The sequence below is a fragment of the Mastigoproctus giganteus genome, chromosome 10 (genome assembly GCF_048544385.1).
Source record: "Mastigoproctus giganteus isolate SK-2022 chromosome 10, ASM4854438v1, whole genome shotgun sequence".
NCBI lineage: Eukaryota > Metazoa > Arthropoda > Arachnida > Uropygi > Thelyphonidae > Mastigoproctus > Mastigoproctus giganteus.
This window is the reverse complement of record NC_143584.1, coordinates 141,812,322-141,828,128: the sequence shown is the minus strand read 5'-3', so window position 1 is coordinate 141,828,128 and position 15,807 is coordinate 141,812,322. Positions and strand designations below refer to the sequence as shown.

The 15,807-nt window shown below is 38.2% G+C and overlaps 1 protein-coding gene across 1 annotated transcript in view; it reads right to left on the bottom strand.

Moving 5' to 3' along the window:
• Positions 1-15,807, bottom strand: part of LOC150079326 (uncharacterized) — a 124,105-nt gene that overhangs the window by 39,600 nt on the left and 68,698 nt on the right. Inside the window, exon 4 of the mRNA XM_090382621.1 lies at positions 6,092-6,274. Coding sequence (XP_090238747.1) covers positions 6,092-6,274 — 183 coding nt within the window. The remainder of the gene's footprint in view (positions 1-6,091; positions 6,275-15,807) is intronic.

Here is a 15,807-nt window from a genome sequence, read left to right as displayed (position 1 = left end):
GCTGCAACAGGATCTGGAAAGGTTGAGCAGATGGGCTGAGAGGTGGCAAATGAAGTTTAACATTGACAAATGTAAAGTACTACACATGGGAAACAGCAACCCCAGAGAAACGTATCAACTCTGTGGTATTGCACTGACAGTGGTAGAGAATGTAAGGGACCTGGGGGTGGTTGTGCAGGCAGATATGAAGTTCTCTGAGCAGTGCAGACGGGCTGCAAGAGCAGCTAATGGTGTATTGTCAATGATATATAGGAATTTTTCTAGCAGGGATAAGGAGGTGATTATTCCCTTGTATAAGGCAATGGTCAGGCCACACCTAGAGTACTGTGTACAGGCCTGGAGGCCTCATTTCAAGAAGGATGTAGAGCTGCTGGAACGAGTACAGAGAAGGGCAACAAGATTAGTGAATGGAACAAAGGGGTGCTCTTACAAAGAAAGGCTTAAGTTTTGCAAATTACAGTGTCTGGAGACTAGGCACCAGCGAGGTGATCTGATAGAGGTGTATAAAGCCTTGAATGGTTTAAGCATGCTCAATGCTGACGGGATTCTTCCTCTAGCTCAGAAAAATCACCTGAGAGGGCATAAATTCAAATTGAGGAAAGACAGATGTAGGATAGACGTGCGGAAATTTGCCTTTAGCCAGCAGGTGGTTGGTTGGTGGAACAGACTTCCATCCCTTGTGGTGGAGGTTGATAGCCTAAATAAGTTTAAGGCTCAGCTGGACAGGTATTTTGAACGAACAGAGGGGTGAAGTGGGAGTGGTTTTTTTTTTTTTTTTTTTTTGGCTGATGCTGCATAAGCTTGCTTACTTGCATCAAATGCCTCTACTAATGCTAATGCTAATGCGTCACAATCCAGAAAAGTAGCATCTTTTCACAGGTAGTTCAGGTAAAAGTTTGAAAACTACATTGCTTCACAATGGGAATATACACCCATCAATTCCTGTTGCACACCTTGTTATCTTGCTTTCTCTGCCTTTGGGGCAGCAGGTTTACAAGAGAAGAAAATGAATGGTCTGCCAGAACTGGGCTGCAGCCTGGTGCACACAATGAAACCTTCAAGCATACACAATCTGTTTTTTCCAAACTGTCTGATCCAAGGGCACATTTATTTTTCCACAAGTTAAAATGTTAGCTTCCCAAAAATTGGAAGACAAAATGATTGATGCTGAACAAACTGCCTGGCAACCATTTTGCCTTGTTGCAAAATGGTTGCCAGGTAAGGTATTTTCTCTGTTATTGGTAACAATAACAGAGAAAATTACACAAAGGACTAGTTAACAAACTGACTGTTAAGGGAAAAAAATATATGTTGCAGAAAGTCAATCAAGCTCTATTACTTGCATTAATATATAGAATTTTTGGACCAAATCTGGGCAATGTTAGTGAAGAGCACAGGGAGAGAAGAGGTTCCAAGGAAAGTAAGATGAAGCTAGGATTGGCAACTATGTGGATCTTAGTTCAGATTGACCATACTAACAAAAAAAGACAAAGACACTCAAATGTATATTTTTTAAGGAAATTTTTTTTTTTTTTTCTTAACCCAAGGCAGATTTCTACTTTTTTTTGAAATTCATAAAGAAACACCAAGAAATGCAGATAAACAGAGCCTTTTTGAAATTTTGTTACATAATATAATAACAACAATCCTTTCTTCACTTCCTTAAGCTTTTAAAATTATTTCTTTGAACATTTTATGTTTAGTTGTTGTTGTTATTTGGTTTTTATGAGCATTAGCAACTAAGGCCATATTGCTCCGGGATATGTGGTGGTCATTCCCTGACCTTTCCGCATACTCTGTATTTGGTGGTGACGGGCTCGAACCCCAGTCTGATCAAGAAGCGTGTGCTACGCACTGCTGCTCCTTCCCACCTGGCTACAGAGGCACCTTTCTGTTTAGTAATGGCATTGTTAGATTCATTAATTAGTATTAGTACTGGCCATATGATACAAGGAAGCCTAAGGCTTATGCTGCACCAGCCAAAAAAATAATAATAATAAAAAAATAAAAATAAAAAATTTAACAAAATAAATAATTAATAAATAATAAAAGAAAAGGAAATAGACAATCTATGCACATCCCTCCTTCCATATGTAACTATCCAGCTGACCTTTGAATTTTCCCAAACTGTCAGCCTCTACCACATAGGTAGGTAGCATATTCTAGTAATTTATAACTCACTGGCTAAAATAAAATTTCCTATAATCCATCTAAACCTCTCTCTCCCCGTTACTTGAATTTATGGCCCCTAGTTCTAGAATTATTTATAACCGTGAAAATTTCATCCTCGTTCATTTTAATATTGCCTCTCAGAGCCTGAAACGCCTCAACCAAGTCATCTCTAAGGTGACTAGTTTCCAAGTTATGCAAATTCATTATTCGAATATCTGCATATTCGAATTCATTCCTAATAAGGACATCCTTTGCTGATCTCACCAGGCAAGTTACCTGTCTCTGTACCCTTTCAAGGAGCTCTATGTCTTTTTTCAGGTGCGGTCTCCACAATTGAGCATAGTATTCCAAGTGTGGTCTAATAATAGCCTTATATAATGGGATTATGACATCCTTATCTCTACTAGCAAATGTTCAATAAATCATTGACAGGACCATGGACCTTCCTTGCAGCTGGTCTACAATGCTCAGAGAACTTAATGTCTGACTGTATTGTAACTGTCAAGTCCCTTTCTTCCACTACTGACTTTAGTTCAACTCCACCAAGTGTATAAGTTATTTTGGATTTACACCTGTTCCCCAGGTGTAAGACCTTGTACTTCACTGGATTAAAGCATAGCTGCCACTTTACTGGCCATCCCTGAAGTCTATCTAGGTCACTCTAAAGAAGCTGTTGTTATTTGTTATTTGGTTTTTAGGAGCATTAGCAACTAAGGCCATATTGCTCCGGGATATGCGGTGGTCATTCCTTGACCTTTCCGCATACTCCGTATTTGGTGGTGACGGGCTCGAACCCCGGTCTAATCAAGAAGCATGTGCTACGCACTGCTGCTCCTTCCCACCTGCTCTAAAGAAGCTCTGCTTCGATCATCATCATTTGATACTCTACCAATCTTTACATCACCTGCAAATTTAGACATGTCCTCTTTTCCTTCATTGATGTCATTTAAGAAAATCAAAAACAACAGTGGTCCCAATACTGACCCTTGGGTAACCCCACATCTTACATTAACCCAATCTGAGGAATAACCATTTATCACAACCTTCTGCCTCCTGCACTGAAGCCATCCTGTTATCCATCTAAAGATTTTTCCTGTGATTTCAACCCATTCTAGCTTATAAAGTAACAGCTCATGTGGGACTGAGCCAAATGCTTTGCCGAAATCCAAATAAATAATGTCGAAATTATTCACTAAATCCAGATCACGAGTGACCCTGTCAAAATAGCTAACCAGATTTGTTAAACACGATTTTCCCTTTAGAAAATCATGCTGCGTATCCTTCAGAATTCCATTTCTATCCAAATGATCCTGAATTTCACCCTTTATCATTGCCTCCATGATTAAGGAGGCAATGATTGAGGCAATGGCTTGACCAGTCAGTCATCTTCCATTACACTCTTAGAACCACCCTTATGTATTGGACATACATTGGCACTTTTCCAATCCAATGGAATCGCTCCTCAGTCCAGTGAAGCCCTCATAATTTCCCCCTAAAAGCCTTGCTGACTCCTTCAAGTCTTGAGTTAATCCACAAGGCTTTCAGCATATAATCTCTCCTATCATGCCTGGGCAGAATTGCAGACATTCTGATCTCACTCGCGGCATTTCTTCGGCATGGTCCTATATTTGTCTAGCAAATCATCAGATTGTGTGTGCTTAATATCATTAGTCCCCACATGAATAATATTTTCTTTATCCCCATAAAATCTGACAATCTGTTGGTGACATCAATTGTTCCCATTGAGTAGAATTCAAAAGGTTGATATTGTGGAAAGCATTGAATGGAATGTGTTTGAAACAGTAGGATATCTATCAAGATCATTGATGAGTTAAAGGAAAAGTAAGGTGCTAATAAGTCAGCTTTATGTTTAGACGAGGATGCAACAGAACCAACAAAATGAAACAGGTTTGGAAGCATGGATGGACATTGCAGTAATAGCTTTGGACAGAGGTTAGAAAGCTCCTATCATCTGGAAAAAAGTAAGTTTACTACTTCTAGCCTATTTAAAATCAGTTTGGACTTATAACTTATTTTTTCCTTTTTTTTTTTTTTTTTTTTTTTACAACTGTTGCAAGCATTAGTGTAGGCAGAAAATGACATTTGAGATTTGGGCACAAGCCAATTCCATATTTTTATACTGAACAAATTGGAAAATCAGGGTTTAGATACAGGAACAGGATTTAGAGTGGAATTGGGAATCATGTATTTCATACCTACAAGAATAATGCCAGATGAAAAACCACGGAACCATTGCCCAAGACTGAATAACTCAGCCAGAGCATGAAAAAAAGTCCACAAAAGTTCCTCCTGTCTAGACAGGACTCAAACTCAGGTTCTTTGCACACTACGGAAGAAAATTAGTCATAATGACTGTATTATTCAAGATGGAAATTCAGTAGTAAAATCTGTTTAAGAAATCAGTGTTGTTAAATAAAGACATTAACCCTGATGAATATCATTCCTAGGTGACCACCCACATAACTTTGCAAATTAGGCTTAGTTAAATTTTATAGTCACTTTTATAGCAGAGAGAAATTCTATAGGTAGATGGTCATTCATTAGCTGCCCTCTTCATTTGCATTCCATATGCCTTCCGGCCACACAATTTGTGATACCAACTACTTACATATGCAGTGCATTTCTTTGAAAAACAGTTTGTTGATGAGAAAGGATGGAACTGTAGCATAAATGCATCTCAGAATATATAGTGAATGACCTTGACCTTCCTATACTACAGTGCACTAAAACCAGTTAGAGGAAAAATTTACATTTGTTTTAAGGCAATATGTTTTAAGTGCTAATCACACTTAAAACTGCTCAGTATGTGTAAATTTGAGGATATTATGTGGTTGTTCATGAGAAACTAATATGTATGGAAAATACTCTTTTACCAAGGTAGAGCACGAATTTAGTTAGTTCAGTATGCTTTTAGCAGTAAACCTACAAGTACCAATGCACTCACTAAACTTGTAATGTTTCAGAATTCTTAATAAATTCTAAATTCTGAATTCTTAATAAATTCTAAATTCTGTCTTCAGTCCAGAAAGGGGGCTGAGAGTATAGAAGGGTAGCTCTTTAATCTTTAGTGATCTTCTAATAGATTGAATCTATTGGTAGCTCTATTAATAACCAAGTATGATACAAATTATATTTCCTGACCTCAGCTTCCATTCCAGGAGATCTCAGATTCCCCACTCCACAGAGAGCCCCCCCCATCCCAGAACCATTTCCCTCTCTACACATCCAACAATACCTCAGCTAACACCAGGAGATACCAAAGGATCCAAGACAAACTTTCCAGACAGTCAGCAACCAACCAAATGAATCAAGCTCTGTCCACTGACATTCAATCCCCCATCATCGTACAAAGTTCACTGCATATTCAAAACACAGACTGAAGTCAATCAGCACAATGTATTTTTCTGGAGTCGCAATGGTAATCACAGACCATCCAACTCTATGAAATAAGAATGTTTGAGAGTATACAACTCCTAGACTAATCACAATTTTCCTCCTACTTTTACATCTGTAGCTGATACCATCAAGTTGCTCTCTGGAGGTAAATATGTCTCATGCAGGCCATGTCCCCTCCTCCACAATAAAACCCACAAAATTCACTGGTGAAGGCCTTAATATATGGTAATCCCTCAACTTACTTTCTTCCTTATTTCATTATATTTTTAAATGCTCTTTTTCAGTATTTTATTTACTTCACAAAGAGTGTTATATATTTATTGTAATTACATGTTAGTTACAATAAATATGTATATAATTCAGTAATACATTACAATATTTGCTGTTTTATTGCTTAAATTTATAAATTATTTACCTGTGTAGAATAAAGTTGCCATTAGTGAAAATTAACAATTTTTTTTGATTATGAGTATTATTATAAGTGATATCACACATCCTATACCTTGTTTATACAAATCTTCTAGTTGTAGCCAACTCTGCTTACGTAATATGGGATGTTGAGAGTTATCAGGTTTTTGTCTACTGACACCAGGCCAGTGTATAAGATAGAGATCTAAGTAGTCAATGTCTAGCTGTTTCAACGATGTATGAAATGCTTCTCCACAATTTCCTTGTTCTGAGGGGCCTATGAAAAAAATTACAGTATCCTGTATGTTAAACAGTATTTAGTATTAGAGTTAAATTTATAATTAATAACTGCACATCCATATAAATAAAAGAATTAATTACTATAAGCAAAAGTTATCGTTAAAATTTTATAGGTATATTTTTAAAGGAATGTGAGTGAAATATTTCCAAAGATATTACTCTAAAAATTCTTTTCTTTTCTTCTCTGCATTTTGAAAAAAATTCCTGATGTTTTCTCAGAAAAGGGTGTTTCTAAATCATTTTTAATGCTGATTTCAAAAATGACTTCCATTTGTTTCCTCACATCAAGTTTCTTCAAAATCACAAAATAAATTTGATTTTTCACAAATTTTTATTAATTTTGGCAGAATTTGTAAATTGAAATTATAACAAAATACTATTTTTACCAGATTTTTATATTTAACACTGAAAATGCTATTAAAAAGGGCAGTGTGGTAAAAATTCCACTAAATACTCACCTCTCATTTTAAAAACTGATCTAAGATGGCTCAAATTTTCATTTTTTTGATTTTCTTGCATATCCTCCTACTTGACTTCCTCTTCAGCATCCAGCAATAGTCAGCCATCATGCTGGCATTCCACCTCCCCTGGTACCTAATCTCCATGTCTTTAATGGTGTGGTGAAACCTCTCACTTTCTATACTTGTTCTATACTAATACTTCCTAGATTTTCTGGGAAGTAGTCAATATGGGAGTGTAAAAAACTGTACCTTGACACTTATGTTTCAGCCCAGCTTCTTGAAGTTTGCCAACATATTTTCAACCACATTCTTGTAATTTGGATCCTTGTTGTTCCCAAATAAGTTCTCAACAACAGACCGGACCTTGATATCCATTGCTTTTCTCTTTTATTCATAGTCCCAAAAAATCTCAGTCAATTATCAGTTTGCAAATTTGAAGTCCAAAAAAATTGCTTGTTTTAGTTTCTCTTGGGTGATTGATGGGAATTTAGTACAAAGATAGTTGGAAGCAGGGGCCTTCCTGAGGTAAAGCTTTCAGAAACTGTTTCATCAAACCCAGTTTGATATACAAGGGTTCTAGAAAGGAGGACAGTTTTGGGGTCTACCAGTGGTTTATGAACTATGTTTTTTGATCCAGGCAACGAACTTCCACTCCTTGGCCGGACCTTGACATCCCAGTGCTTCTCCTTGTCCAACTGTCATACTCACACAGCAGAGTTCGGGGAAACCCCCAGAGTTGCATTACAATTAACACTATGTCCAATCACACAAAAAGCAAGACATTTTTGTGTCTTGAACAAATTTCCAGAACCATATTCTTCATATTTAATATTTGTCAACAACTTCTTCGAAGTTTTCATATGTTTCTTTCAAATGCACAGAGTGAGCTACTCGAATTGATCCATATTTATTTCCATTGTGGAGCAACACACCTTTGAGAGTTCTCTTTGATGAGGAGTCAATATAAAGTCTCCACTATGTAGGATTGTAACTAATTCCTAAATAGTTCATTAAATCATTTATATTACTGCAAAAACCATAGGATCATCCTCAGAAAATTGGGGACTAGTTTTCTCATTCTCTGTGTCTCTACTATGAAAAAATGTCCCTTAATTTTCTCATAGTACAGACACCGAGAATGAGTCCTCTTCCTTGGTTCTAGGCTTAAGTCAAAAAATCTTCTAGCACATACATGTTCTAGAAGATTTTTTAACTTAAGTTTAGAGCCAAGGAGTTCTGCAGACTCATTGGTAAATTTGGCATGTAGACTTCAGTTTCATCTTCAGAAGCTTCATTTTCAGTACTCTCTGCTGCAACATTCTCCAATATAAGTGGAGGGCATGGAATCAGCAGGTTATCTTCAAGTGGGACTGGTAATAGTGATAGTTTTTTGCCATATTGTGTAAGGAAGCCACAGGCTTTTGTCTATCTTTGGTCCTTTAATGTGGAACTTGGTTTTGGAAGATTGGCTCAAGAGAGAATTTGACCACTCACATACAATAGCTTATGCAGATGATATGGTAATACTTGTGCACAGAAACACCAGAAAGGAGCTTGAAATGAGGTCTGATTGCATATTGAAAGAAATATGTAAATGTAATTTACATAGGTTGACAATCTCTACATCCAAAACTAAAATCATGATGCTGAAGGGTAAATTGGCTCTTAGTAGACCTCCGCTTGTAAGGTTGAATGGTAATTCCTTACAGAAGTGTTAATGATTAAATACTTGGGAATATGTATTGCTAGTGGCTTGAACTTTATCCCGCATATTAATTATATATCAGAGAAAGTGAAGAAATTTATTGCAATGATCTCAAGAATAACGTGGGTGGAATGGGTGATAAAGTGGAAAGCACTCCATTTGATTTATGATTGCATTTTTCTGCCAATTGTTACGTATGGTGCATCAATCTGGGTTGGCCATGCAATCAAAGTAAGCAACATCAGAAAGATCTATTCTATACATCAAGTTATGTTACTCAAAATGGTGATGGCCTGAAGAACGGTTTCCACAGAAGCTTTGCAAGTGTTAGCTGGCAAAATGCCACTTGATTTGCAGTTAGCGTTTAGAAGCCTATCCTTTTATTTGGGAAGAGGTATAAAATCCAAGTTGCTGGACGTCAAAATTAACACTTTAAATGACCTGAGAAACGAAAAGAAGAGGATTTGGGAGCTCCTTTTACAAAAATGGCAAAACAGATGGAATTGTTTGGAAAAAGGTAGAATAACATTCAAATTTTTCCCTTATGTTAATGGTATGAATTATATTAAACCAATCTGGTTAGTACTAAATCTACATTGTACATTCTTACTAACAGGCCATGGATCATTTTTTGCTAAACTGAATAGTCTTGGAATCATAGCAAGATGCAACTGTACGGGTGGTGATCTGGAAACACGGGAACATGTTGTGCTTAATTGTTTGGATGCTGATTTGCATTTGGATTTACTGAATAATGTTGATAATGTAACTCATCTGGTGGATAGGATTGAGCCATTACTTATTAAAACAAGGAAAAATTTTACTGCCTTTCAAAATTTTGAAAATTCAGTTTTTGTGAGAAGGAATACACTTTTGCAATTGGAAGAGTTAAGGTTGAATAAGGGATGAATTGGTGGACTGTACCTTCTTCGTTACATGGAACAGTATGCTAATTTTTATATAGGAACAGAGAAAATTCTTTGCAGAGGTGGACAGGATGTTGGTACTCTGTTTCCTTAATGGGTGGGTGTCCACTTCTGCTCCTGCCAATGCAGTTGACAAGAAGCCTTAGTTGTTTTTCTTGGATTTGATCCTGCAATAACACCTTCTTCCAGCTTGGTTTTGCTAGTTATTATGAGTAACTTCTGTTGAACTCTCTGGCTGATGGTTGTTCGGTGAACTCTTCTTCTTTTGGAGAATACCGGCGATGATCAATCTCTAGGATGTGATGCTTGTGCTCACTGTGAAAGTGTCTCTTCAACGGTTTCTATTGTAGCCTACTTACCCAACTCGTTGTGATCTTTTTTTTTTTTTTTTTTTTGTTAGTTGTTGGTGCATCAGCTTCTGTGGCCATAATGCACCTCCCAAGGTTTTTGCACTACTCTGATCCAAGCCCGAGGCGGGATTCGAACCCGCGACCCAAAGGTCGCGGGTTCAAATCTGAGGGGATGACCATTGCACAGAACAGTTGATTTGTAATGTGAATGTGAAATTTGTATTGTAAATAATTCTATACTGTACTATACTATTTCTATATGTATGGCAGATTTGCCAGATTTTTTTTTGGCTAGGGGCCGCTTTACTCGATAAATGGAATGAATGAATGCACTGGCAAAAAAAAAAAAAAAAGAAGTAGATAAGAAAATACAAATTATATGATTCCCTCCTCACACAGGTAACTATCCAGCTGACTATGTTCTTTGACCAGCCTTTGAATTTATTCAAATTGTCTGCTTCAACTACCTGCAAGGGCAACTTGTTCCAGCAATCAATGACTCGCTGACTAAAAGAAAACTTCCTATAATCTAATCTAAACCTCAAACACTGTAATTTGAATTTATGATTCCTAGTTCTGGAATTCTTTATAATAGTGAAAAATCAACCTTCATTCATTTTACTAATCCCTCTCGGAGCCTTATAAACCTCAATCAGGTCACCTCTAAGGTGCCTGTGTGCCAAGCCCTGTAGCTCACATAAACATGTGAGCTACAGGGCTTGGCACACTCTTTCCTCATACGGTCGTCCTTCTGCCAATCTCCCCAATCGAGTTGCCCGTCTTTGAAGCCTTTAAAGAAGCTCAATATCTTTTTTCAGATGAGTTCTCTACACTTCAACACAGTATTCCAAATGTGGTCTTATAACTGCCTTATACAGTGGGATTACGACCTCCCTATCTCTATAGGATGGTGTTTGATAAATCATCAATAGGACACTGCGGGCTTTCCTGGCTGCCTGTTTACACTGTTCAGAAAACTTCATATCTGCCCTTATTGTAACTCCCAGATTCCTTTCTTCTTCCACTCTTTTTAATTCCCTGCTTTCCAAGTGGATATTTTATTTGGGAGTTGCTATTCCCCAAGTGAAACCTTGTATTTAGCAGCAGTAAAACATAGCAGCCACTTCTCTGACCATCTTTGAAGTCTGTTCAAGTCATCCTGAAGGAGTGCTGCTTGGCACTGATCATTAACAACTGTGCCAATCTTTATGCCATCTGATGGGATCCTTCCACTTGTTCAGATTACGAACCTAAGGAGACATAAATTCAAATTAAGAAAAGACAGTTGTAGAATAGATGTCCGGAAATTTGCCTTTAGCCAACGGGTGGTTAATTGCTGGAACAAACAAATTTAAGGAGGAACTGGACAGGCATTTCGAGGGAATGGTGTGATTTTTTATTTTTTTTCCTTTGGCTGATGCTGCATAAGCTCATACACTTGCTTTCTTGCATCACATGCCACTACTACTACTACATTGAGCCTTCTATCCCTTCGTCGATGTCATTTATGAAAATGAGAAACAACAGTGGTCCAAGAACCAATCCTCAAGGAACTGCACTCCTGACTTGACACCAACCTGAAGAATATCCATTAATCACAATCTTCTGCCTTCTGCCCTGCAGCTACCTGACAATCTGTCTTAGAATCTTACCAGTAATCTCAACCAGTTCAATTTTATATAGTAACCACACATGAGGGACCAAGTCAAATGTTTGCTAAAATCCAAATAAACTATGTGGAAATTGTTCCCTAAATCCAGCTCATGAGTAACTGTGTCAATGTAGCCTATTAAGTTAGTTATGCATGATTTTCCCTTAACAATGCCATGTTGTGCATCATTCAGAATGTCATATCTATCTAAATGTCCCTGGCTTGCACTCTTAATCACTGCCTCTAAGATTTTTCCTACCACTGAAGTCAGACTAAATGGTCTGTAGTTATCAACTTCACTCTTGTTGTTGCTGTTGTTGTTTGTTATTTGGTTTTTAGGAGCATTAGCAACAAAGGCCATATTGCTCCGGAGATATGCGGTGGTCATTCCCTGACCTTTCCGCATCCTCCGTATTTGGTGGTCACGGGCTCGAACCCCGGTCTAATCAAGAAGCGTGTGCTACGCACTGCTGCTCCTGCCCACCTGGCTACGGAGGCACCAACTTCACTCTTAGAATTGCTTTTATGCATTGACGATACATTGGCACTTCTCCAATTTTTTTTTTTTTTTTTTGTTAGTTGTTGGCGCATCGGCTTCTTTGTTTGTTTTTTATTTTTTTGGTTTTTAGGAGCATTAGCAACTAAGGCCATATTGCTCCGGGATACGCGGTGGTCATTCCCTGACCTGCCGACCGGGCTAGCCGAGTGGGTAAAGTACCTGCCTGGCAACCCAAAGGTCGCGGGTTCGATTCCCGCCTCGGGCTTGGATCAAAGTACTGCAAAAACTTTGGAAGGTGCAATATGGCCACAGAAGCCGATGCGCCAACAACTACCAAATCAAAAAAAAAAAAAAAAAATTCCCTGACCTTTCTGCATCCTCTGTATTTGGTGGTGATAGGCTCGAACCCCGGTCTAATCAAGAAGCGCGTGCTACGCACTGCTGCTCCGCATCGGCTTCTGTGGCCATATTGCACCTCCCAGAGTTTTTGCATTTTCTACTCTGAGTGAGGCAGAATTCGAACCCGCAACCTTTGAGTTGCCAGGCAGGCACTTTACTAACCCGGTCGGCCACTTCTCCAATCCAAAGTAATCTCCCCTGAGTGCAAAGATGCCCTCATAATTAACCTTAATGGTTCAATACACTCCATGCTCTCCCTCAAAACTACACAGTATATGCCATCAACTCCAGGAGCCTTACTTGCCTTTGTGATCAAAAGCTTTTCTAATAAACAGTCATCTGCAATTACGACATCACTAATCTCATATGGCTCAGCCTCTTCTCAGCATGAAGTGCCTTTAGTCAGTAAAGACCGATGCAAAATACCTATTCAATTCATTTGCAACATCAACTGAGTTATCTAAGACTTTCCCACACCCAGCGCAGAAGAGTCCGATCTGATTAGCTTTCTTCTTTGATGTATTCACATAGATGAAAAATTCCTTGTACTCATTCTTTGCTCTCTTAGCCAATGTTTTCTCATACACAGCCTTGGCCTCCCGGCCCTTATTTGTGGTACTATTACTGATCAACTCATACCTGTTGTACACCTCAGTACTTTTCACTGTTTTGTAAGTCAAGCTATCTTTTTCTGCTCTATTTGACCAGCAAGTTCTGCAGTCATCCATTTCGACATTCTCCTCCTGCAATATTTTCTTAAAGGTATGTATGCTTTCATGGATTCTGTGATTTTTGTTTTAAAAGTATTCCATAATTCAAACGTATTCACCATCCCTTGGAAATCTTCCCAATTCACAGATGTCTGGGAGGCCTTAAACTATCTAAGTCCCCTCTTTTGAAGTTAAAACCCTTGCCTTTACATTTAATTACTGCAACATCTTTCTTCACCTTCCAACCGATAATTGCATGATCACTTCCTGACAATGGTTCCTGTATGTTAAGCCCTGTGATGTCATCTGATTCATTAGTAATAATGAAGTCAAGAATATTCTCATCCTTAGTACTCTCTCTAACATGTTGCTACAAATAATAATCATCTAGTTTATTTAAAAAAGTTTTCCCCATGGTGAGTTTCCCTCCTATTTATTTCAATCAATCTGGGGCAGATTAAAGTCATCCATAATAGGACATTTACGCTTGCTTGCCCATTCCATCTGCAGTTTCTCATCATATTCTTCACAATATTCTGGTCTGTAAATTACTCCCACTCTCATTGTTCCTTTGCTTCCAACTAACTCATGCCACACAGATTTTCCACTCCTTCTATCTTCCCTATCTTTCCTAAATACATTATACATCATACTGTTGTGGAACTCGTTATCACCAATTTCCATGTGCTAATACATTTCTGTTATCCCTATTATATCACCTAAGTTGCTGATGTGCCAATAAAACTCAAACTCAACCTATTATATCAGCATTAGTTGTCCTAACCATGAGTTTGAATTCTGACATTTTATTGACAATGCTTCTGACATTTTATTGACAATGTTTCTGACATTAGTCTGCTGACAAGGCTAGTAGGAGCCAGACATGTTCAAAGCCACTAAGTGGATTTTTCTTATATATTGATTTGAAATTGTTATTCTAAAACTTTTGATTTAAATTTAGTAGTATAGCATTATTTTGTGATTTTCTGATTAATCTGGTGTATTTATTCTTTACTCGGCCTTGTAATTGCATAAAAGTATCAGTAAGGGTATCAAATCCACGTGTTACAAGTTGCAGCTATGCTGAATGAGAAGTTTTTTAGCAATATTTAGCTGCTTTATTAACCATTTTTACATCAAATTATTTTCTATAAGTAGCTTATAGACCTAGTCAGGATCGTTAGTTTATTCTGAATTGAGACAGCGAGATTTGAAAGTTAATTAGCATTAGCAGAGGCATTTGATGCAAGAAAGCAAGCTTATGCAGCATCAGCCAAAAAGAAAAAAAAAAAAAAACACTTCCACTTCACCCCTCTGTTCTTTCGAAATACCTGTCCAGCTCAGCCTTAAACTTATTTAGGCTATCAATTTCCACAACAAGGGATGGAAGTCTGTTCCACCAACCAACCACCCGCTGGCTAAAGTCAAATTTCTGCACGCTATCCTACATCTGTCTTTCCTCAGTTTGAATTTATGCCCTCTCAGGTGATTATTCTGAGCAAGAGGAAGAATCCCATCAGCATTGAGCATGCCCAAACCATTCAACGCTTTATACACCTCTATCAGATCACCTCGTTGGTGCTTAGTCTCCGGACACTTTAATTTGCAAAATTTAAGCCTTTCTTCGTAAGATCACCCCTTTGTTCCATTCACTAATCTTGTTGCCCTTCTCTGTACTCGTTCCAGCAGCTCTACATCCTTTTTGAAATGAGGCCTCCAGACTTGTATACAGTACTCTAGGTGTGGCCTGATCATTGCCTTATACAAGGGAATAATCACCTTCTTATCCCTGCTAGAAAAATTCCTATATATCATTGACAATACACCATGAGCTAATCTTGAGGCCGGTCTGCACTGCTCAGAGAACTTCATGTCTGCCTGCACAACCACCACCCAGGTCCCTTTCATTCTCTACCACTGTCAGTGTAGTACCACAGAGTTGATACGTTGCTCTGGGGTTGCTGTTTCCCATATGTAGTACTTTACATTTGTCAATGTTAAACTTCATTTGCCACCTCTCAGCCCATCTGCTCAACCTTTCCAGATCCTGTTGCAGCAGCATAGTGTCAGTAGTGTCCTTGACAACCCTGCCAACCTTTGTATTATCTGCAAACTTGGACATTAAGATTGATATACCATCATCAATATCATTTATAAATACAGAAAACAATAATGGACCCAAGACTGAGCCCTGAGGGACTCCACTAATAACATTACTCCACGATGAGCAGTGTCCATTCATTACCACTCTCTGTCTTCTCCCCCTCAACCACCCGTTTATCCATAGCAGCAATTTGCCTCCAATGCCACACTGCTCCAATTTGTGCAGCAGTCTTCCATGTGCAACAGAATCAAAAGCCTTTCTAAGATCCAAGTATATAATATCAAAGTTATTCCCTACATCCAGTTCTTTTGTGACTACATCATAGTATCCAATCAAATTGGTCAGGGAAGACTTCCCCTTAACAAAGCCATGCTGTGCCCGAGCTATAACTGAAGTCTTGTCTAGGTGATCCTGCAGTGATTCTTTAACCAGTGCCTCCATTAATTTTCCTGGAACAGAAGTTAAACTTACAGGTCTATAATTATTTGTGTCAGCCTTTGATCCTCCTTTGTGAATTGGGGTCACATTTGCACATCTCCAGTCTGTGGGTACCTCCCCTGAGTCCAAGAAAGCTCTCATAATTATGGCTAAGGGTTTGCTTACTTCCTTTGCTGCCTCCTTTAATATAACTGAATAGATCCCATCCACCACAGGTGCCTTTCTTGTGTTTATCTTCAACAATTTCTCCTCCACTTTACTCTTAGT